Here is a 23691-nt window from a genome sequence, read left to right as displayed (position 1 = left end):
ACCCAAGCACTCCATCACGCAGGTCGTCAGGACATGGAAAAGGAAGATAAGTGATGATATAAATGGAGCCAAGCAGCCTCTCAGCTCCTAAATCGATTCAAGCACGGGGATATCTCCCATCAAAGTGAACGACTTTAAATGAAGACAACTTCGGAAAGCGTCGATAGTGTTCATATACGTTGCAGCCTGGGTTCCAATGGTACGGGTGAAGGGGACCCGATGAGGCTGAAGGATTCTTGATGCCTGCGTAGGCAGAAGCTGAAGAGTTTGGTGCAGCACCTGGGTACAGAGTTACCCGTCAGCATGCTGTCAGTTTGTTCTGGAGCGTTCTCCAACGGTCGCAAACAGCCTCGCTTCTTGACCGCCTTTTCGCTTTGACCTTAGGAGAAGCTGCGCTCCCACCTTTTCTTCTTGATACACATCAATCCTCTCGCCAGATTCTACACAGCAGAGCACGGAAGATGTCTTCGACCCCTTCTATTAAAGCGCTGCTCTCCATCGCCGTCCAACTGGCGGAAAGTCTATCGGAACGAATACCAAATTTGGGGTCTCTGCAACGCGACTGCAAACAAACTGCCATGAACCTACGCACCTGGCGCACAAATCTCCCGTCCGAGATGGAATTTCTCCTCAAGCCGACAGGTGATAAGGGCCTGTACATGGCCATATTATCGCCGCTGTCCGAAATTCTCTGCATTCTGTGTATGTCGCTCCACACTTTGCCGCACAGCCACTAATATAATCCAGGCCAACTCATCTGGACGACCCACGAGCTAGGCAAACCTCCATCACTCGACACCGTCTCCCGCACCTACGAAGCGGAGCAGAAGATCAAGAGTGCATCGCCGTCAATCAAGAAATTCATGGACGACCTTGGTACGTAGATTTAGGAGTAAATGCTTCCTGTTTGGTAGCAAATTCGAGCCACAAATCACAATCTAGATTTCGGGAGCAGAAGGCTCCTTCCCTCCTCCAGAACTGCGTCGTTCCTTCCGTAAAAAGCCATGTTTCGGCAGCGAAAGGATCTTTCCGCTCTCCCAATGTGTCTCTTTTCTCCCTCTACTACCCAAAGAGAACTACACTAACTCCGAAATTTGCATAGGCGTATGGCAAAAGCCGAAAAAGGGTCACGCGCCGCTCGCCGTCCTTTTCGATCAGACGTCACGGAGTGACAAAGTCTTCACTTTCACGGAAAAGGCGGTGAATGGACACATGGGTGCATGTTCCAACGGGCTGATGGGACTGACCACGAGGATCGATAGAGCAAGGAAACGGCACGTGGGGCTTAGGTTGCTGGCTGGGAAAGCGCCCTGAATGATTTGGTATGAAGAGACACGGTAGGACGAGGTGGTAGTCAATAATAACAGAAAGGAACCCCCCGCCTTCTTCTCCACCTTCCCCGTTGCAGGCACCACGAAGTTCTCTTCATACGTCTGAACTTTCGAGTTCCAACCCAAACGGGTAGTGCCATCCACATGCATCCTTCCGGCCATGACTTCTCCGCCTAGTATCCTACCACACAGGTGGCGAACCATACATGCATTTCTATCGAGCATCCATAGTTCAAAACAAAAAAAACGGTCGGACGTTCAAAGCACCCATACAGCACCCACGCATTCCCCTTGACAGGCACCGTCACGGCGCAACCACGCTCCAATCACTTTATCAAAAAAGGCTCACGCTACAACGCACGTTCTTACGGACCCGTTTCTCATTCGCACGTACATCCCCACGGGATCTGTGATGGTTTCGGGGAGTTGATGCACGAGTGGGGAGAGACGAACTTGATGGATAGGGCTAGGGCTCGTCTGGCGCTCCGGCTTCTTGTTCGATGTGGCAGAGGCGATGGTCAGTTCTGTAAGGCCGATAGGAGATGGGACACTTGGGCGGATCGACGTGGGGTTAATTGCAGGAGTTGGAGGCCGAAGGTGCTTCCGGAGCTGGCATTTTCAAGTGTCTTTATTTGCTATTTGATCTTTCGCTCAGATGTTCATGGCACATGATGCGAAGGGATGACTGCGAGGTCCCCAGGACTTCCCTGGCATCCAAGTCCCCTAACGCCGCCGCAATGCATGCTTCGCTCCTCTCTTCAGGTTTCTCTTGGCCTGCCCCTCACTTGGCTGTTTTGGCCTTCTTTTTCTTGGGCTCCGCCGCTCTCTCATCCTCGCTGCCTTTCCCACCATCCGCATCCGCCATCTCCTCATCACTCCCACTGCTCTCGTGTGCCGAGTCATACTCTTCGGCCACATCGGAATCCGAATCAGATTGGAAGTCTTCGTCGAGGCTCTCGTCGTCTTCGTCCGCTGAGCCACGGTCGGCGCGGGCAGCGACGACTTCTTCCTCGGAGGAATTGATATCAGCCTCGTTGAGAGCGGCTTGAATGAGAGCAGAGGACTAGGAGCGATTAGCATGGAAACTTTAAGGACTGAGACAGGATGCATAACTTACATCGTCGAGCATCTCGTTACGGATTTTGAGATTTTTGGCTGCGAAAAAATCTTCTAGAGGCTTTTGCTCTTCTCTGTGTACTGCATTAGCAAAAGCATAGGGGTTTTCGCTTGGATCACATACCGATTGATATTACTAAACTGGTGCTCCCCACCGGCGTTCTTTGTAGTGATGGTGATGTCAAAAGTCCTACTTGCGGATATGGCGCCACCAACTCGTGACATGACAATCACCGAAATTGTATCGAAGGATATGTATGTTGCTGGCTTTGGGACAAACATAAAGCTTTTGTCGAGGCAGAATAGGTGCCCTTCGTTTGCCTTGATGCTGCATTTAACCCCAGATTGTTGATGGTGGCTCGAGAAGTCTTTCGACGGTGTGACAACTCGTTTCCCAGTCAGACCACGGAACACCTGAGCAACGACCATATGCTGTGGTTGTTCGTAACGGGGCATCAATTTGTCCTTGTACTTCCCCTCCAGCATTTCCCTGTCTCCTGTTAGCTATTCATCCCGCAGACGGAAAGTTAAACCTCGTACTCGGTCATGTTCAGCTCAATGATAACTTCCTCCTCCCGCTTGAATTGCATTACAAGGAAAGGATATCTCGTTTGGCCCTGCCTCAGAGGCGGATCCAGTCCGATAGTGATCAAGGTGTGTAAGTCGTCCGGCTTTGGGAGGAGCATGAATTTTTTGATGTGCTCGTATTGGATTTTGTAGTCATAGGTCTTTCCACGTAACCGGAACGAGTTTTCGTACATATCGATGTCAAAACGTCCTCTGCGACCATGTTAGTCTACTAAAGCCATAAAAACAATCTCCTGTCAGTACCCACCTTGGTGTCAGATGTAGTACATCCAGGAACGTTGCGAACGTGTCTCCAGCAACCTCCCCAATCTCCGCCTTGTCCATTAGAGTATCGTAGAACAGACTGGCAGCGTTCTGCTCTTCGACCTCATCCCCATCGACGCTCTTCTCTTCACCATCCTCATCCTTCTCTTTCTTCGTGACGGTTCCGGGAATGTAGAACCGCATCTCCACCAACTGGTCTTTTGCCGCACCAGCTTTACGGCCCCTGCTTCGTGCTCCTCCAAGGTGCCCGTTTGTGCCCGTCTCGTTGCCCCCTGCTGGTAACGAGAACTCCACCGCCACCTCATTCTTTCCCGCGAGATTGGTGTTGGAGATTTCAGAGTACGGGATCTCAAAGGCCGGACGGTTCTGGACGTTGAACGCAAGCTCAGCTTTGCCAAATTCGCCTTTGCCCCAATTCCATCCACGTAGTGCATGCTCTTTAGTTTCTAGATTGATGCCGTAGAACAGCTTGAATGCCTTAGCGACGCGGTCGAAGTCCTGTAACACAATGAGCCAAATTCTTGCTGTGAACCCAGGGGCGACCTCACTTCTTGCTCAAAGCCATCGAGCTGTACGACGCCAGAGGTTCGGGACATGATCTTGAGCTCATATCCTCTAGCTGCACGACTCCACTGTGCTGTCCCCAAGTTGTTCGTGTCTAGGGTAAATGTGTCACCCCCACCTGAGGGCTTCCACCCCAGCCCAGCTTCGGCCAGGCGGCATTTGCCCGGCTGCTTTGAAAGATCCAGGTATATTCTCTCGAAGGCCTCCATAGTTGAGATGTGTTCTGATAATTTGAATCTGAAGAGTGGGGCTCAGACGTGGGAACAAGTATCAGGCGTGGGCAGGAAGAAGATAGAGGAGCTTCAAGGTGAGTAGGGTTTGGTAGAAAGATGATTGAGGATGAGCTTCAGAAGCGGAGAGAGATTGTGAGGGGCAGTTGTCTGAAGTGAGGGGTAAGTGGTGTTGAAGAAGAGTTGGTATGTGGATGATAAATCCAATAATCGCGTGTGGGAGACGTTGTCGGCGCATATACTTCGTATACGAGTAGTCGTGTACTGAGAATTCGAAGCGATCTAACGGTATTTACCGGTAATCTTGAAAATGATTCAATCGTTGCTTCGAGCGATGCGTGAGGACTAGGAGGATAGTGCCGCCTACCTTGATGTACAGCTCCTACCATAGAGTGCTTCGTAAATCTAAAATTTCTTTATAAGTCAGACACTGCCACTACCTGTATCTCTAATTTATAGTAGCTCCTACGCGTGCAGCCCTAAGTAAATAGTCTATTTCGCGTAGAGTATCGCTTCAATCTTACTAGGTAGGCGTAGGTAGGTACATACAGTGCCCCAAATCGGCTTAGCCTTCGATGAGACGGGAGTTAATAAATCTTTACCTACCGTCGAGATGCAACATGAAAAATTGCGTCCTCCTTATTAGTAAACACAATTGACTCGCATAATACCCCCTAATCCATATTTCCCTCAACCCATGAACAGCAATGGCCATAAATCGCGGCTGAACGGACATTTCTCCTGACACTTTTATCCTACGCGTACAGCAACATGCAGAGCCTCAAGACTATGACATGGTCAAGGGCCGTATCACTACTTTGAGCAAGAATAGACTCGTCAAGAAGGCGTGAGAACGTTGTGATCGGAGCGATAAGTCAGAAAAGAAAAGCAAGAAGAGGAGGGTCTGGTGAATAACATCTCGAATCTCTGATATAGATGACTGTGATGGGTAAGAATCAAGTCGTACTACAGCTACAGCTACACTTGGACGGTCACAGCGAAAATCACAAGGTGACACACGAGCTCTGCAGTAGTCATCCCGATGACCGAGTATCTAGACAAGAAGACTTTCGGCCGCAACCCGGGTGTACGCAAGGCCTGTACGTCTAGTAGACTTGGGGCTGTACGCAGCATAGACTATGGCTGTACGTTTTATGGAGAGGCGCTCTACGCGTAGAAGCTGCCTACTGTGACTGGTGGATACTCCCGAACACGTCAAGATCTGTCATATAGAGGAAGATTCCTTTCTTTATAGATTGCGTTGTTACTTGTTACTTGTGATCTCCTTTCTTCAAAGATACGCATGACGGCCATGGTGACTACCGGGCTGCCCATGACAACATCGTGTAGGCCCGTCTTTAATATCTCCTCTCTGATGACGCCGTTCTTCGTTCGCCATTCCATAATTGACCCTGCAGCGCCCAGATCCGATTTTGACTTCTTTTTCACACCATCAAGTTGGTCGTAGGTGATCCCTCGGGGCAACGTAGCATTGACGGCGTGCCAGAAGACCACTTTGGTGTGACTCCACGGGATATCATGATCATCCTCGGCATGGATCAGAGTCAGCCGATATTTCTGTCCATTAGCTTCACTGGCCCGTATATATTCTGCAATACGGTGCTTGCTCAACCATTTGTCCTGTATGAAGGTGCTGAGGTAGTTGAACAACAGCGGAAACCTTGTCAGCGGTGACAGAATGGGGATGAAGCCTGCAATACGATACGTTGCCACGAGCGTCGCCATGTCGACAAACGGTGCGACTAGGATGGAGCCTGCAAACATTACGGGGGGAGATTGCAAGGCAAAGTGCTTGGAAACAGCAAGGCTCACAGCAGTGCCTAGAGATTGGCTAAAGATGAGGATCCGGGACGGTGGAATGCCGGCTACATTTGTCGCCCAGTCGACCACCGCGATAGCATCAAGGCAAAGTCCACGCTCGGATGGCGTGCCGCGACTGCGTCCAAAACCTCGATAGTCGAATGTCAAGACGTGAATCGTTTTGGGCTGCCCCGCCGACAGCGCGCGATAATTGGGGACTCTGTAGCCTGACCCGACAGTACCTCCGGCTCCGTGCATGTGAATGATCAATCGAGCATCATGGTCATCGCGCAGTAACTTGAAAGCAAGGCGGGATGTGATATCCGAGGCGAAGCCAGAGGGTTCCGCCACCAGAGCGGACTCGTGCTGACGATACAACTCGATGGGCAGAACATGCCAGGCGTACAGCGTTCCGCCAGTGGAAGACTGTATCGAAAACGGGGTGGTCTGGCTGCGTAGAAAGCCAAAAGTTTCAGGGACGTCGAGATCTTTGAACCAGGTCATCTGGATTTTATGGAGATAGACTACATGGGCTTGGAAGGAAGACGTGGTGAGAAGTCCTAGAAGACCAGCGTAAAGACCGACGAAAACTGCTGCCGATATCGAGGCATACTTGAACAAGAGATTGATCATGGTGCCCGTCATCACAATCTGCAGACCCGTATGTCTGTCCAAGCATACTATTCAGGACTGGAGGTTTGCAGTGATTACGAACAAGGAATGAGTTCGGCGGTGTACAGAAACAAAGATAAAGTACTAGCGCAGGCCTTGCTCAGCTTCTTTCGAAGTAATTAATCTGCACACAGACTACGTGATTGGCATAAAGGTCGGGTAGCCGCAGATAAATCAGCAACCACCACTCATTTGGTCATAAATCTATGTTGGTTTGGATTTTGTGAGTCAGGATGCATTCCGCTCACTTTGACTGTTTATGTCCACAACGATGATTTGGAAAGCAATCATTCAGACACTTAAATTCCCATACATGGGCATCAACCTACAAACCGAACGCCCAGTTACCAACCGCAAACCCTTAAGGCCTTCGGGGCCTGACGTCGAACCCAAATAAAACCCAATATCCTATCTACCTCCTACTGGGACCTTGATACGTCTCTTCGCCCATGCCGATATGGTGTCTTAGGGGTATCCCTTGGTTCCCTTGCCTTACGGGAGCCTTCCCATTGCCAGACAAGGTATTAAAGGCCGTGGTTCTCGGAGTAGTGGGGCTCTTCAGACCTCCCGCGGTCCCAGGCGTCCTTCGCGCCTCCATCATCTCCCACGGCGCTTGAGCCGACTCTTTATCCGAGGTTCTAGAGCCGTGGGCTGATCGGGATTGTCTGCTAGACCAGAGGGTGATTAAGGTGAGAATCATTTGGGTCGTGAATAGCGCGCTGAGGCAATTAGAACAAGTGGACTCGGACTGGCAGGGTCCTACTCACACCATAAGGATTGTCACGGCAAAGGCAGCCTTGGCCTGCTTGCAATATCCGATGAGATCTGAGCTGACAGGTGGCCCACACTTCCTGGTAATGTACCAAGGAGCCCCTGGTTGAGGATGCGCCGGATCGCTCATGTCAGGTCCTGCTTGGTTGTGGATGCTAATAGCAAAGAGGATGACGAGTGCAGCGTGGGCCAGGAGGGATACCAAAGGGTGGAAGACCGATGTGATGAACATGATCCCTTTGCAAAGGAGGATGAAGACGGAAAGGACGGAGATCACTACGTTGTAGTTGGTGGTGCTGGATCATGTTAGCCGGTAGGCTTCAGGTTTCATGGTTAGAGCATGCAAACAATTGTCTCCATGGCAAAGGCGCCTTGATGGGTCTGTAGTTTGCAATGGCGTATATGAGTTGATTGGGATTGCTATTCCATCCATGATCGGCTCCTTCTTGCCAAAACCGGGTGCGGTATAGATCTGGTTGGGCAATACCAAATAGCGCAAGCGCAGCGATGGTCAAGGGGATTTCGAAGACGAAGAGGCCGACGACGAGTTTTGGTGTGCGCCATTGCCGTGGGATGGAGGAGAGAAAGGATGGAACTCTCATGGTTGCGGAGGATGTTCACAGATGCCTCTAGAATAGCACCCCTGCTGTCGCCAGTCTCCGCTGGCTAAGGTCTCTATCACTGTCGCTGAAATGGCGTTATGGGAACAGAGATTGAGGAGGACAGGAGGTAATCGCCCGTGAGATGTTGAGCAGAACACCGTAGCCGCCGAGAGATCATAGTGCGAGTGCTGTGGCCAGTGAGAGGAGCAGAATGATATGCAGCTTACATGCAGGATCAGACCTAACTCCTAATCGTGGTCCCACTATTCGCTGGTAAAGTTGAACAGGGCGCCTAAAAACGGGCAATTAGTTTCGCCGGGGTTAAAAACTTGGCATATCCCATATCCCCACCATTCCTAAGAACCCCACTAGTCTACCTAGATACGTTGTAAACCACAGACTTTTCAACATCGGATGTGGCCAGCTCCAGTACACTCTCAACGATGCCGGATCACGCGCAGTGGCGAATGAAACAAAGTGTGGGTCAGAGTCAAATATCAAATACATGCATGGTCCCCAATCTTCAAGAACAGAAGCGAAAACAGCGGTTTTGTAAGAGCAGTAGGATTGACAATCGGAGACAACCGATGTATTGATCTCGCTGTAAGATGACAAATCCTAATATCAAGTTCGTGTTGACAAGATCAGTCATTCCTATCATATGGATAGATCTTCAGTTCGCCACGGTGCCCCACTCTACCAAACGCTCCTGGTGGCTCTGTAGACCACAGACCTCCACTCTCACAGGGATCCAGACATCTTTAGCATCACTTTAGCTTTTCTGAATCCGCATACCCAGCGAACAATCATTAAGCGTCCTCAACTCCCCATGTCACACGCAGTCCTTTTATCCGGCGATTACATCCATCTCCGTCGAGCTTCACCGGGATATGATGTCCAAAACACGCTGCTGTCCTGGGCCAGTAAAGATTCCTCCCCTAACCCGGATGATTACTAGCTTGTTCTCTTCCATGTTTGTCCATACAAAAAGGAAGCTGCTGGAGCGGATCTTGCCATAGGGATCATTTGAACCCAACGCTCCTTGACGATGGCCCTCCTCAAGCCAGGAGATTCACACTCGTGATAATTTGGATAACCCGTAGATATCGCTCTTAATTTTGCGCCGAAACGTGTGGTCATTAGTCCTTCACGAGTCATCGACTTCAGGGCACATAAGATGCTAATTCCGGACATTCGTAATCATCTGCGTCCTCGATCCTATCCCAAAACTCCCCTGCGGCGTGGTGATTGTTCGGACTGCCTCGCTGCTGCTTTTCGAGAAATTGCTCACGGGATTTCACAGAGTAATGATGGAGTGCCCACATATCATGTGTGATAGGGAACCTCTTGATCATGCACTCATCACCCGTCTCGCCAACCGACACAGTCCCGTAAGCAGTTCTCATGTTATGCACACTATTCACGCCGTCGAAGAGGGCTGTCTTTGCAAAACTCTTGACATGAGAATTCTCCTTATCAGCGTTTCTTCCATCTGGACCGTCGACCACGCAACGTCGGAAACCCTTACGAGTGTCGCTTTGCGGTCGTTTTTGCTGACCTCCAGAGTTATGAGTGATCCAATTGACAGACAGCGCGCCGACTGTCTCATTCTTCTCCCATTGGTGTAACCAGTCCACTAAGGTAGTTGCACGCCGCATCTCGAGGAATTCGTCGGCATCGAAGAAGCCCATCCACGTGTGGCGTTCGCCGAAGTTCTTGATGCAGTAATCTGCGTATATTGTGTGCTGGAAAGGCTGAGGGCGGTCAGGGACACGCGGAATGTATGTGAATGTAACAGCGGAGCGAGGGACGGCGAAGGGAGGAATGCCGAAATTAGGGGTGTAGGAGAGGGGAGGATCGCTGCCATCATCCATGACATAAAAGCGGCGGATACCATGGTGGTAGTAGTAGTGGGCTAAGAACTCATCAAGGTCACCAGGTTGGTCTTTGATGGCGAGACATAGCGAGACGTATTCTTCATCATCAGCCGGTGGCAGAGGAGGGAATGCAACTGTTAAGTTGTTGGGGATCGGTCCAGCGTCTTCGAGACCGGGTTCCGAGTCTGGCGATGAGACAGGGGCTTCCTTAAAGGGAATATTTGCGGGAGGTTTTGTAGACGTCAATAATGGCTTGTCAATTGGCCTTTCATCATCCCTCAACCAGGTCAAGGACAGAAATATGAAGGCCAGACATGCGCAGAAGCCAAGATATTTACAACCGCGTCTCGGGTTAGAGGTGATGAAATGAAGCCACGAATCATTGCTAAGTGATTGCGAATGGGCCATAGTCGAAGGGCTTCACCTCATGCTAAGAGAGCGATGAAGAGCGTAAGGATGTTAGGAAGGTGCTCATGCGAGAAAAGAGCATGGGGAGGTCGCATGATGAAAGATCCGACTGTCACGTTTGCAAGGGGCTACGACCGGCAAGTGTAAGGTAGGTAAGGTAGGTGTACCTTAAGGTAGGTACTAATGATCGACCAACCAATCTAAGCGCTAGTGATGACGCGGCCCGAGGCTCCATCGCCTACCGTACTACGGCAACCCATTTGGACCAGTGTAGGCCTTCCACATTATAATAAGGTATTGCTTTGAATTCTAAGGAGTATAAACTGTGGCGTATATCTCTATAGCGTATATTTTATATGATAAATGATAGTAGATAAGATAGTTATAGCTATTAACAAGCGTGATACTTATAATTAATAGTATACGCTAAGAGTAGAGACTGCTTAGTAATAAATATTTAGTGTAAATATCTACTCTAGCTCTAGCCTCGCTCTCGCGAAATAGTCTTATACGTTGTGATAGAATAATAGACGAATTATCGTTTTGCGAAAATTCAAAAATCAAAACTTGTTGGTTGACCCTCTGGTCCAAATGGGTTGCCGTACTTACAGACTTTCAAGGGGACCAAGGTAGAGTACGAGGGTACTCAACAAATCAATATAATTCACAAGTTTGGAATGCTTCTCTCGACCTCGGTCTCGGTCTCAACATCCTTCCCTCGATCCATCAAAAGTAGGATTCATGGACTTCACTAAGCTACAATTGCTTGAATCTGGTATTCGGACTACCTCGCTGCCCGTACGAAGTACGGAGTAGACACGGGTGGAATACGACCATGAATCAATGACTTGCCAGTATCATGCATTTGCAGGCATGACCGGCTCATTGCAAGCCACTTTGAAATCAAAGCCCCTTGTTGCCTGAAGTAGCAGGTATTGCCAATCGGATCTGCGAGGAAAACGCGCGGAGCTTACCTTTTAACGTGTAGGATTCGTAGCTTGATTGTTGGCCGATTGACTTGCCCATCGAGTAAGGTCTGGAACCCGCAATTCAGCTTTGTCGGATTGAATTCCAGCGTGACTGGGTTAGCTGTCATGTAGCAGTCCAATAGCCAATAAAGCTCCGCTCTGGGACTTTCAACAAGTGGATGCTATTCTATTGAGGCACCAGAGGGAACTGTACACCCGCCGGCAGTAGCAGACTTGGGCCGCAGTCGAATCTACAGCTCATACATCTCAGCACAGTGAATAGTAGAGGTAGCTGTGGAGTCTGTGAAGTACATTACTATACATCATTCGACAAGATTATCGATCGAGTAACCTAGAGTAGGCGAATGTATGAACGGCTTATCGATAGTGGGAGCTTGGTCTTGGCAAGGTTGAGGGGACCTCGGGACAACGGTTGCTAGGGTGCTAGGCAAGATATCTCTGGCCAACTTTTCTCTCAATTACAAGGCATCTCATGAACAGTGCTCAGGGTACTGGCGATCTAATGATTGCGAGCTCTCATCATCTCAGAAAGCCTTGGATTTGTACTTGACCGCCATTGACGCTCCTTCGAATTGCACTACTTCCTGGTCTTTGCATCCACAATCGAAATAAGAAGTAGAGCTGTCGCATGGGAGGTTCACAGAGGAAGGGGATCTAAATATCTCCATCACAATCTCCATACCAGTCAGGAGTTCACCGTGGCACCTTGTAGGGTACATTCGTCATGTCGCCGTCCCCAACGCTGGCCCCGGCGGGCAGCAGCTCTTACTCTTCAAATTCAATGACAGTAGGGGATGGAACATGGGACACTACAAAGAACACGTTCCTGCTACCGAACCTTGTGGGATTAAACTTCGCAACAATGCGGTACAACGGTATGCCACGTGCACATTCCAGTCCCACGTGAATAGGAATCTGACATTTCACAGGCATGGGAAATCGTTTCGCACAACAACCTCATTACCATGACCTTATCAGAGCCCACGGAATCATTGCGGCAATCACATTCCTCGCTATTGTCCCTGCTGCTATTCTGATAGTACGGTTCTACGGCCGAAACCCTAGATGGGCGTTGAGGTTCCATATATGGCTACAGATTTTGACACTCCTTCTAACGACGGTAATATTTGTTTTGGGATGGTTTGCCGTAGGACCCTCAAGAAGCTTGACGAATCCTCACCATGGAATTGGGTTGGCAATATACGTTTTGGTTCTCTTCCAATTCATTGGGGGTTGGTGGGTTCACCGTAGAGAGAAGATGAAGAGGAGATTATATGAGCCATTGAAGGTTATGGTACGTTTTGCAACAGTACAAATCTCTATATTCTCGACTTACAAAAGTAGTTCCACCACTGGATTGGTCGCTTGATCGCTCTTCTAGGGCTCGCACAGATACCTTTAGGACTTACGCTTTACGGGTCTCCTCTTGCACTGTTTGTACTATATGCATTAGCCGTCTTTGTGCTTCTTGGCACTTATTTCATCTTGACGCATCTGCGAGAAAGACGAGGTGGAAATGACTACGACAGTCGATACAGCTATGGTACAGGAAGCGTGGTAGAAGACCGACGACCTGGGCGAAATGAAGGGCGCACAGGAGGTCGGACAGGGAACCTAGTCAAAGGCGCAATAGCCGGCGTAGGCCTGTACGCACTCGCCGACCGATTCCGGCGTCGAAGATCAAAAAGCCGAATTGATCCTGTCGGCGCACCTGGCGTTGGTCGTGGTGGTGGCCCCGAAGTGGTTGGACATGGAAGGCATTCGAGCTCCTACGTTGAGGACGAAAAATACTCCGACTACAGCAGAGATCATGAGGGAGATGGTGTATGGGAAGACAGGTTATTAAGGATCGCCGCCCCAATTGGAGCAGCGGGATTGGTTGCGAGATATTTTGATCGGAGGTATCGGGATCGAGATAGTGATGTTGGAGAGTACGGTCCACCTCTCGGAGGAGCTACCGCAATCAATGAAGGTAGACATGGTGAAGGTCGACTACCTCCTGGCGGGCCGATCCCTCTCAATCAGCCCCTACCAGAGAATCGGCACCCTCTCAATCAACCTTTCCCTGACGGCCAGCATCCTCTCAATGAACCCTTTCCTCACGGACAACGACCTCCCAATCAACCTCTCCCTATCGGCCAACGATCTCCCAATCGCCGCCCAAGTGATTTGACCTACTCTAATTATGGAAGCGCCAGCGGCGAACCTCGAAGAGGACATGGCTTACGAGATGGCATTGCAACCCTTGGCGTGTTAGGTTTGGCACGGAGCATTTTCAACAGAAGACGAGAACGCAACCAAGATCAGCAGCTTGCGGAAGAACAAGAAGCTCGAGTCCACGGTGGACACCTTACAGGCGACGGCCGTCCTACTCGCCACCACCGACCTGGTTCATCAAGCATTAGCAGCGATACTACGTCATTGACTGGCATTAACCGTCCCAATCACGGTAGTGGAATTCCACCAACTCCAGCAGGTGCATACCCTGCAGGCGCTGCTGGGGCTGCCGTAGCTACCCACGAGCGCGATAGGAACCGCAACGAAGAGTTGCCTTTAGGTGGCATACCCCGTAATGGACAGGTCGCTATGCCACCAATACCACCCGATCCGCACGGTATTTTTCATGCTGATTCTTCTGGCTCCGAAGTATACATCGGCGAAGATGGTAGAAATCATTGGCGGCACAATGCCGGTCGTAACGCTGCTGCTGCAGGTATAGCAGGAGGAGCAACCGGTCTGGCTGCTGCAGAAGCTCCAGAAGCGTCGTCTAGTCGCCGAGATCGACGAGACCGTCGTCAGTCAGCCGGTGGAGGCACACCCGGCGTGGCCTCGCGGCCTGTCAGCGTCAAGGTTAAGATGCACGACCATGGCCGTCATGTTACCCTCCGACGACTGCCGGAGGCAGAAGCGGCCGCAGAGCGTGAAGCACGAGAAGCGCGACGACGTTCCCAAGAGCGATCTGGTAGGCGTAGAGGAGACAGCGCCAGCTCCCTCAGTGGTACGGACGGCAGTGCAGACCGTTTCAGACGGAACCAATTTCAGGAGCGACAGCAAGCTGAGGCCATGAGGATCGAATCCGAGAGACTGGCGGCAGCCAGGGCTCAAGCACAGAAGCAGAAGACCTCCATGAACGTGCCTGCACCTCCGCCAATACCTGAGAGCTCATCGAATCTACGGCCTCCCCGGGCGGCTAGCATAGGTAGCCCGGGAACATACGATGGCAACACCACCGAAGCCAGCGCAGACTATGCAAATAATCGGCGGAGAAGAAGAGCAGAGCGAGCACAGGCGAAGCAAGCGAGAGAAGCAAAGGGTGGGAAGACCGTTGAGTTTGAATAGTAGGGGTTTGCGAGAGATCTGGCGTGATTGAGGGAAGAATTATGTATTTGATAGCGAGGCGTTCTGCTTCTCATATTGGTCTAGAAGCTGTAAAAATAGTCAGCATAAGCATGGACACTGTTACAAAAATGGCACAAGATTTAATAGCCTTGCCTCCAAGAATTCTTCCACCATCGTTCATACAATGCCTCACCCACAAATACGCCCGCTTTGCATTAGACCGCTCTCCACGTCCTTCTGCCTTGCAACATGTTCACCATGTCGCCTCTCATCTACCTCCACTGCCTCTCCTAAAGCTCCTGTAACAGCCGCCCTCCCAGCCCGCTGGCTGTCAGATCTCAAGCAACGCATCGGGAAATGCATCATGTTTGGCCTCAACCAAGAGCAGATTGACGAAGTGGGGAATATAACAAGGATTGTGGCGAGAGATTGGCGGCAGTTGCTCGCGGGCTCCGAAGGGTTTCTTACGGGGAGGGGCAGGGCGGGATGTGAGGGAAGGGAGGTGGTTTGGGGGGAAATGGTGAGTGTCTTCTAGGCCCTCGGGTCACGAGAGGCGAGGAGAGTGATGGGTGGGATCTTGGCTGACTCGACGGGTGGGGTTTGGTTTAGGACGTAATGGTGAGTTGTAATTCTCATTTCTCGTCAAGAGGTACGGTGCGCTGTTTTTGTGCCTGCTACACACTGTGCTATGTATCGTGCTGCACTCATGCCAGGTCCAATTCTGATGTGCCTGTGTCTCCAAGTCTGAGTTTCTCTAAGACCATGCAAACTATCTTGTCCTTCTGATCTACGTTTCTCAATAAACCATGGAACTTAACGCCAGGGAAGGGTACGAAGACACGCTCGCAGTGACTCATGTTTCTCCCTGACACGATCTTCAGGGCCACGTGAACAACGTCACATACGTTCGATATGCTGAATCGGCTCGCATCAACTGGGCTCAGAATTTTGCCAATCACATAGATCCAAAGCACAAGAAGGAATGGTCTGAGCTTTGGACACCAAAGGGTGACGGACTAATACTACGAAGTATGAAGACGGATTACAAGTTTGTACATGAATACTCCAAAAGAACGACGTTACCGACGGTGGGTCCCTGACTCCTTAACAGCCCATGGCCTGGCCAGACCGGATATCAGTTTACCACAAACTTCGAGCAGCTCCCACAGCTACGACAGACTCTTTTATCCTGGATGTGCTGATACTCTCCGAGCGATATCAGCGCCCAGCGGCAAGATGTGTTGAGGACATTGTGGTCTATGACTACCGGCGCGGGGTCAAGTCGCCTTTGAGAAATTTTATGATGGAGAAACTCGGGGAGACATTCGAGCTACAGGAACAATCAAGGATACGGAATGAAAGGAGAGTAAGAGACCTGCTGCAGAGAGTCCAAAGGCTCGAAAAGCAAGTTTGGGACAGGCCGGATGCTGTGGAGGATATGGGAAGCGCTTGAAGCCTTGGTTGGTTCGGCTTGTCATTGAATCTCAAAGTGACTGTCAAAGGCTCTTACATTACGTTACTTCTATCCACGTTATTGACCTACACAAATAGAGAGACAAAGTATGGCATAAACAACTGAGTCTTCTTCGATGTATTATCTAATGTATACAAAACACGCACGACGATCCCTTCAACAGGAAGAAGAGTGCCATTTTTAGAAGCGGCGCATGCCTCGGGAAGTCGGGCGCTCGGGAACGCGCTTGAGACATCGAAGGTCAGCCAATGAAAAATTGCTGGTGCTGTAAAGTAAAGTAGTATCGAAGACAAAGTAAAGAAAGGTATGCATGCTTACTGCATAAGTGATGTGGAACACGAGGCTCACACAGAGCGCTGCCTCAGGCCCAATTGGGCCTCCTCGCCGGTGGCTTGCATGAGCCAACCCAGGTCAATGCTGCGCCTGCATCAACACTGATTGCGAGGGGTCTAGACGTACGCCTCCGTGATCTTCGTCATAGAATGCACCATGCAACATCAGCAACTAAATGGACTGTGACGTTGGAGTGTGCAAAAGGCACCTAAGCTTGTGCAGCCACGATGCACTTACATGATGTGCCGGGCTGTTTATGGTACTGTCTCGGGTCTTCCGTTTGTTTGTCTCAAGATTATCTAGATCTCCTTTTTCCCGAGGAAAAGGCTTGATGCATCTGGCGACCTACACCAAGCACCACTTCTCTGATTTTCTTGGTCGTTCATTTATGTATTGCATGATCCTTCAGATCCCTTGTCCTCTAAACAACAACGTCATCCCTCTTGCAATCCTTCTTGCCATCGCTCTTGCCATTGCCCTGTATTGATGAACGTCTTCTGATCATGGAGCACGGTTCCGAACAAACTGATGGCCTCCTTCGACAACCCAGCTCACATCTGTCGGACTACTCTCTCAACTCCAACTCTACACTAGTGACTTCTCCATCCTCGCCACCTTTTCATCGTCACGGTCATCCACGAGCGACCTCGGTCGCTGACGAAGATGCCTCAGACCATAGAGCCGGCGTACCACAGCAAGACGGCCATGGGCTGGGCATTTCGAGTCTCAACGAGCAGAAACGAGTGTCGATCACTGGGAAACCTGTTGAAAGCAAAAGCAGCTCGATAAATCCTGGATCCGCTGACCTGCTCTCACCAATGTCGGCATATCGACCAGGGGAGGATCGCCGTGACGATGAGCAAGATGAAAACCTCCACAGTGACTCCAACCTTTCATCGCACCAAGCGTTCACGGCAAGTTCAGATCACGAACCGCTCTATAACGCCTTTCCTCGCTCCGAAGGGGACTTCGAATGCAGACTGAAGAAACGTCCGGAGAGCCGCCGCGGCAGTTGGTTGGCAGTCTCGATTTTGATACTGTCAATTTACTCAACAGTGTTCTCGGGTTTGTGGCTCTCGATTGCGATCATAAGACCACGATATGGGCATACTGTCTCAAAAACCGGCGGATTGCCTTTTACAACTGCATCTACTCTGTTTGCGGCTTTCGCGAAAACGATTGAGTTGTCTTTCGTCACAGTGTTTGTCGCTTTCATTGGGCAAGCCCTGAGTAAAAGAGCGCTCTTTCAACCAAAAGGCGTCACGATTGCAGAGATGTCCATGAGATCATGGGTCATGCAGCCTGGGACGATGATCAGCCATTGGGGATCTGTACGGTACGCCGGTGCTACAAGATTAGGCGTTTTTGCTCTGCTAGTGGCTTTGATGGCAATGATCTATACGACAGCATCAGACGCTCTAGTGACACCAGTACTAAAGTTTGGCCAGACTGAAAATCGATTAATGTATGGCAAAGTCTCAACGTCATTTGCGAACAAATACTATATCGAGGACAAGTGCAATACGCCGATTCAACAGGCAACGGACCCTGAAGCTTACGGCGAAACTTGCATCCAAATAGAGCATGCGGGCCAAGCATTCCATAATTATATGCAATACTTGACAACTTGGGTGGATAACATCAGCTCGGGGAACACCTCGGCCAACATGAAAAACCGGCCAGATCCAGTGGGCATGGTACGTGTTCTCTTCACTGGCACCGACGCTTAGATCGCAAGAAGTGTTCTGGGAGCGAAGGCTCGTTTTCACACGCCAGAGCTATCTCATCATTTCAATTCATGCATTGAAACAGACGTGCTAACTCCAAGTCCTGCGTAGCTCTATGACAATACGACTCTGAAAGGAAGCTGGACACATCTACAGGACATGAGTCTTCTTTCGGAGCGTTACGGGAGAATCGTAAACAATGTCACTATGGTAATGCCGCATGCTGGCGTTGTCGCAGCGGCGATGGATCCACTCAATGGCATTCTACAGCCATCGGACCTCAACGTAAGTTGAAACCCGAGGAGGAAGTCCCTTCTCTGATCTGATTTGTTACAAGGGGCTCGGCACGTATTCCGTTCAGGCTTCGGTTCCATCGCCTGTTGTCAATGTTCTTTGCGCAGATGTATCAAGCGAAGATATGGCTCCAATGGTTTTTACTGAGTGGCCATCAGCACACCTCAATGGTAGCAGCCCGAACGTGACTAGTTGGACTACTGATTATAACCTCACGACTCCCAGCTCGCTGGTTCACACAGCTGTGGACGATCTTTTTGAGTTCGACGACATCCAGACTCATCCGATCTTCTCCAATTTTCCGAAATTAAACAACACTGTCCTCAATGTCTCAAGTGTCTATGGTCACGAATCAATTTATCTGCTCGCTACTTCTGCAACCGGCACATATACAATGTGCTCGATGCGTGTGGCACAGTCACCAGATTGCTTCACGGAATACAATGCCAGCATGAGTGGAGGATCCTTAACTTCGCACTGTGGCGATCTCCCCCTTGCATACAGTAAATCGGAACCAAAAGCTCCCAACGGCTTCTGGGAGAAAGACTGGGTCAATGTCGCCTCGGAATGGGGCTTCGGGTTGAGCTTAAATGCTGGTATCACCGACGGAAACGGTGCCATCTCTCGGCTCCTCACCCAGCTCATACCCACGACGAGCGCGCTCGACCCCGATCTTCCATCGATCTCTGAAGCGCTCGCCGTGCTAGCGGGCTGTACGCTTATTCTCTCTTCCCAAGGTGCACCTTTCATCCACTACTGGAACTACACGGCACCGGATAATATCCTGACGGGTCCGCAGTATCAAGCTTTCAACGCCACGCTCAAGACACAAGAGTACCAATCTGGCGGAGATCAAACCTGGCAGGGTATGTTCTATATTGTGCTTGTCGTCGTCTTTGTCGCCAACGTCTTCTGCTTGGTATATTTCGTTATCAGCGGCAGTCATATCACGGATTTCATGGAACCGCAGAATATGTTCCCTCTATCCGTCAATTCGCCACCTAGCGCGGTGGTCGACGGTAGCTGTGGAGGTAGCCTAGAGAAAGAGCAGTTCAGGGCAATTTGGCGTATCATGCACGACAGTGAGCGGGAGCACTTATACATTGAAAGCAGAAATGGTGTGCCAAAGCACGCGCACAAACGGAGCTATTCGCGGCAGACAGATTTCGAAATGAAGAGTCCGATAGAGAGTATGTACAGCGAGCTTGGTCGGAAGAGGACAAGTCGGCTATAAACAGTAGCGGTGGGAAGGAGGAAGACCCGCGATTATCCGAAGAGCCTCACGCTCGACCACAATATACTTTAGAATTGTCGATGATTTGGCGTACTCAATGCGCTGCGGCAGGTGTGTCTTCTCGAAACTTCCATAGATAGTGAAACGAGGAAAAGAGCAGAAGAGGTCTGCTGTCCACAAGACGCCTCCTTAAGACTGCACCTACACATCCATTACCATTTTTCCTGGGCCACTCGTTCTGACAGCCTGCCTGTACACTGCCGGAGATGAGCTGCACAGTGCATACTCCGCCTCGCAATATTGATGAAGATAACACGTATCCTGATTCCTGAGGGTTATAAGTTTAATGGTCTCAATGTACGGTAATACTGATGGGCTCCTCGAATGGATGATAATCATCAAGCAGATTGTGAGCTGGCAGGAAATAAAACTGCCATCGTAATAGTCCGTGCTTCCCGAAACTCAAAATTTAGACCTCCGTACAAGTAAGCGACACAAAGCTTTGCCGATTGAACCTCACAACAACCATAACAATACCAACAGCTGGCCTACGCCAATCTTGTTCCTCAAACTGCGCGGATATTATACCTGTTCGTACAGCTGATGAGGGACCTCAGTGCATCTGACTGAGCTGGAGGAAGAGCCTCTTCATGCCACGAGCAGGAAACAAAGCACGAGGTTTAAATCAGCACAACACCCGCCATGAGAACGGCGTCGTCGCCCCGGGCAAGAGAATAGCAAAGCAGAAGTCGAATGGTCATCTCAATGGGAGCGCCGATGGGACCTCTCATTCAAAGCCTCTGCCGACTTCACCCTCTTCTGCTGCTCGCACGACAACGCGGCTGCCTGACACAAGGACGAACGATGAGTCCTCAAATACACAAGGTGGTTATCAACACGCGGAAGAGAAGGGGCCAATAGAGAGTTTGCCCGAGGCTTCAGAGAGACTGTCAAGTGAAATGAATTATACCAACGGCTCCGTCGAGCACGCACATCGCAAGATCGATGTGAATGCCGCAAAGAATCCTATGGTCCACGATCATAGCATATGGCACCTCGCTCTCACAATTCTTAGATCTTGTCCCCTTGGTGACACCCTTGCGATCCTCATCTTCCTTCTCTCGCTGCCTCCAACAATGTTGACTGTCACCAATGCTCTGTTTGCCGTGCTGACCTTCATCACTCCCACTGGCTCGTCATCTTTACCAACCAGCTTCGGCGATATCTTCCAAGGGTCAGGAGGCACTCCTTCGTTGGCCACAATCATTGTGACGGATGTTTTCGGCTTGTTTCTATGGTTGGTCATATGGGCACCAATGCAAACGCTTTGCATCGAATTGGCACAAGCCGTGGTAGCGACACAGTTAGGGGGCGGCAACGCCAGTAAGAAGAAGGGCTCGGATCGGACTCTGCTCTGCATGGGCATAGTAACAGCTAGTCACATGGCCCGTCATCAATGGATACCAAAACGACTATTCGGCTACGACTGGTCCGCAATCCTATCTTCCATACCCTATGTATCGAAAAGTCCCACGTTGTTCTCTACGAATGATTTCATACCAACACGTTCGCCAGCTGGCTGGTTTCGTATTCTGATTGCGCTTCACGTATTAATTCAAGGGTTGGTCCACATTGCCAGGAGATGGATCCAGAAGCGAGAATACTCTCAGCCAGTCTCTGCCAACAACAAAATGGACCCGGAGGCAAGAGCGGGCTCCCCAGTCCGTCCCACCGTCATAGCCTCTGCCGAGCCAAGTACTCAGGGTGTTTCCGTTGCTCCTGATTCCGTGGCGAAAATTCCATCGGCGAGCACAAAAGAAGCACGAGACAAAATCTCAAGCGGCAAAAAGAAGCGAAAGCAGGGCACCTATGTCCGAAGTCAGCAACCTCTGTGGGCCGCATTCGCTCACACTAAGATTACAATATTGCGCGAGTACGAGCAGTCACATACCCATTCAGAAGTCTCAGGGGCCAATGCTATCGATACAAGAAACCTTGGGAGTGCTCCATTTGTTTCCGAGGACGGTTGTGTTTGGATCTCGGATGTGCTGCCCACCAGCTTTCGCTTCAACGCAAGCTCCTTCACAATGCCGAGGTCGGGTGTTCCTGGTCCCGAAAAACTAATTATCAACTCCAGTGCTGGCATTGATCGTTCGAAACCCCTCTATGTGCGCATTAATGACACTGATTGGACATCGACGACATTCGAGGCGACTGCAACGGACGAGAGCGCAGATGGGCAGTGGACTGGCGAAGTCTTCGGACTTTCGCCGTCTTCCAGCTACAAGTGCAGCTTCGTCCAGAGCGAGGATGGTGTGGTAGTCCATTCTGTAATAGTCACCACACCACCCTCGCTCCCTGCCGAGAACGGTACTGCCAGGCCATTTGTATCTTGGCAATTTCAATTGGCTAAACTATTGCCAGATTCTTACGTATCGTCAGCCCTCCCTGCCCATCGACCACACCGCCCATCGTCGCCTACAAGTCCCACGACGACCTTGAAGAACTCAATTGCAGCGTTCGAGTCGAGTCTTAGCGAAGCTCAAGCTCGCCAGAAAAGGAGTAAAAAGGATAATAAGACAGCGTCTGCGTCCCTCAAGAAAGATATCGAAGTTTTCAGTGCTAAAATTTCCAAACTCGGAGGCGAGGACAAGGCTCATCTGAATCGTCACTTGCAGTGGAACCAGCATACCCGGCAAGCGGATGAAGCAGTCGCGTCCCTCTCATGGGAAATTGAATCAATGGGCTGCCTTCCGGAAGATGAGATCAGAGTATCCAAAGAAAGGAAAGCCGGCTGGGACGAGGCAAGGACGCATCAAACGGCTACGAGAGACGACCTCTTCCGTTGCAAAGAATCTGCGCATCAAGTGAAGTCTTCTATCCATGCTGAAGCTACTTCGACACAGCAGAAAAAGGAGCGCTTGGTTGCACGAAAGTCCAAACTCAATGATCAACACGACAGACTTGAGTCAGCTACCAGCCAGGGTCTCGACGAAAGGCAGCGCAAGAACTCTGAGCAAGCTGCAAAAGATGTGGAGCGCCTTCAGATCGAGCACAGGTCCGTCGATCAAATGGCGCACTGCCGACAAACCATACAGGATAGTCGACATGTGACTCAGCAAATCTGGCACCAAGCCCAAACAGTTGAAAGCGCATTTCATGAGCAGCAAATGATGAGCACTCCGGACGAAGAACGTCCAATTACTCCCGAAGGTGACCTTCCTGGTACCGTACCTCATCATAGCGGTGCACCAGCGTTCCGCTTCCCAGCCTTTGGCTCTCCAGATCCACCCAACGGCATCCGCAGCCATTCGGGCTCTTTCCGACACAGCGACAATCGACCGCGCTCAACTTCCATGCTTTCCGGCAACAGTGTTTATGCTGACTTTGAAGACCAAGATCCAGCACCACCGATGCCGCCCAGAGCCGTAGAAGTGATTAGAGAGAGGGGTAGGAAACAGAGTGGAGGCAGTGGCAGTGGTAGTTCTGGTAGTCAGCGTGATCCAGCGAGTCCGATCGTGGGTAGTGCTGCACTGCTGAGTCCGGGCAAGAGAAGTCCAGTATGGAATCATTGAGTATGATGCAAGCTGCGCTACCGCTCTCGTCGTAGGCATTTCCAGAAGTCAAGCAAGCAGTCTATCTTCATATATCCTGTGTGATCTACGTGAATCAATTCTATGGAATACTAACTGGAAATCAGGGATCGGATGCTGTTCTGATGCCGTCTTAGACTAGGATGGTTGGTAAGAACCTCGAAAATCTCCATTGCCCATGTGGAAGCCTTGAGTATAGCTCCTCCTTTAATATCATGTCCTCCGTTATCGAGTGACATGCTTTTCATAATATAACATGCAGAACTTAGCATAACTTCAAGAACAGATCGTCTTTCCACTAATCAATTTTTGCCTTCGACCAAGATCATCTCACCAAACGACTTTGATGTATCCTAATTCTCGCTTCGCTCCTGCCCCAAAAGTTTGCAAGTAATTACTCTGAGTATTTATCTCTCGCAATGAATCTTTACAGGGCACTCCGGATCTAAATTCTTCTCTCATCG

General features: G+C 50.4%; 8 protein-coding genes across 8 annotated transcripts; 5 read left to right on the top strand and 3 right to left on the bottom strand.

The window, feature by feature from the left end:
• Positions 1-461: 461 nt before the first annotated feature.
• Positions 462-1314, top strand: HO133_004642 (uncharacterized protein; the record flags this gene model as incomplete). Its single annotated transcript, XM_037295558.1, has 3 exons — positions 462-642; positions 748-876; positions 1103-1314. The coding sequence occupies 3 exons, from the start codon at positions 462-464 to the stop codon at positions 1312-1314; spliced, it is 522 nt and encodes a 173-aa protein (XP_037157559.1).
• A 798-nt stretch (positions 1315-2112) lies between these two features.
• HO133_004641 (uncharacterized protein) lies at positions 2113-4072 on the bottom strand (the record flags this gene model as incomplete). The annotated part of the gene is made up of 6 exons (XM_037295557.1): positions 2113-2394; positions 2449-2521; positions 2572-2937; positions 2988-3227; positions 3283-3797; positions 3848-4072. The coding sequence occupies 6 exons, from the start codon at positions 4070-4072 to the stop codon at positions 2113-2115; spliced, it is 1701 nt and encodes a 566-aa protein (XP_037157558.1).
• A 1236-nt stretch (positions 4073-5308) lies between these two features.
• HO133_004640 (uncharacterized protein) lies at positions 5309-7959 on the bottom strand (the record flags this gene model as incomplete). Its single annotated transcript, XM_037295556.1, has 4 exons — positions 5309-6581; positions 7003-7305; positions 7354-7653; positions 7706-7959. 4 exons carry the CDS (start codon positions 7957-7959, stop codon positions 5309-5311), a joined length of 2130 nt encoding a protein of 709 aa, XP_037157557.1.
• Positions 7960-9122: 1163 nt separating this feature from the next.
• HO133_004639 (uncharacterized protein) lies at positions 9123-10244 on the bottom strand (the record flags this gene model as incomplete). The annotated part of the gene is made up of 2 exons (XM_037295555.1): positions 9123-10113; positions 10213-10244. The coding sequence occupies 2 exons, from the start codon at positions 10242-10244 to the stop codon at positions 9123-9125; spliced, it is 1023 nt and encodes a 340-aa protein (XP_037157556.1).
• A 1713-nt stretch (positions 10245-11957) lies between these two features.
• On the top strand, positions 11958-14572 carry HO133_004638 (uncharacterized protein; the record flags this gene model as incomplete). Its single annotated transcript, XM_037295554.1, has 3 exons — positions 11958-12108; positions 12163-12527; positions 12578-14572. The coding sequence occupies 3 exons, from the start codon at positions 11958-11960 to the stop codon at positions 14570-14572; spliced, it is 2511 nt and encodes an 836-aa protein (XP_037157555.1).
• Positions 14573-14936: 364 nt separating this feature from the next.
• On the top strand, positions 14937-16025 carry HO133_004637 (uncharacterized protein; the record flags this gene model as incomplete). Its single annotated transcript, XM_037295553.1, has 3 exons — positions 14937-15092; positions 15454-15660; positions 15684-16025. 3 exons carry the CDS (start codon positions 14937-14939, stop codon positions 16023-16025), a joined length of 705 nt encoding a protein of 234 aa, XP_037157554.1.
• Positions 16026-16882: 857 nt separating this feature from the next.
• Positions 16883-19634, top strand: HO133_004636 (uncharacterized protein; the record flags this gene model as incomplete). Its single annotated transcript, XM_037295552.1, has 3 exons — positions 16883-18076; positions 18218-18391; positions 18444-19634. 3 exons carry the CDS (start codon positions 16883-16885, stop codon positions 19632-19634), a joined length of 2559 nt encoding a protein of 852 aa, XP_037157553.1.
• A 650-nt stretch (positions 19635-20284) lies between these two features.
• Positions 20285-23209, top strand: HO133_004635 (uncharacterized protein; the record flags this gene model as incomplete). Its single annotated transcript, XM_037295551.1, has 2 exons — positions 20285-22004; positions 22059-23209. The coding sequence occupies 2 exons, from the start codon at positions 20285-20287 to the stop codon at positions 23207-23209; spliced, it is 2871 nt and encodes a 956-aa protein (XP_037157552.1).
• Positions 23210-23691: the final 482 nt, after the last annotated feature.

This window comes from Letharia lupina (genome assembly GCF_014066315.1).
Source record: "Letharia lupina isolate WasteWater1 chromosome Unknown contig_2, whole genome shotgun sequence".
Taxonomy (NCBI): Eukaryota; Fungi; Ascomycota; class Lecanoromycetes; order Lecanorales; family Parmeliaceae; genus Letharia; species Letharia lupina.
Note: the sequence above shows the minus strand (reverse complement) of the source record. Positions and strands in the feature narration are given on the sequence as shown.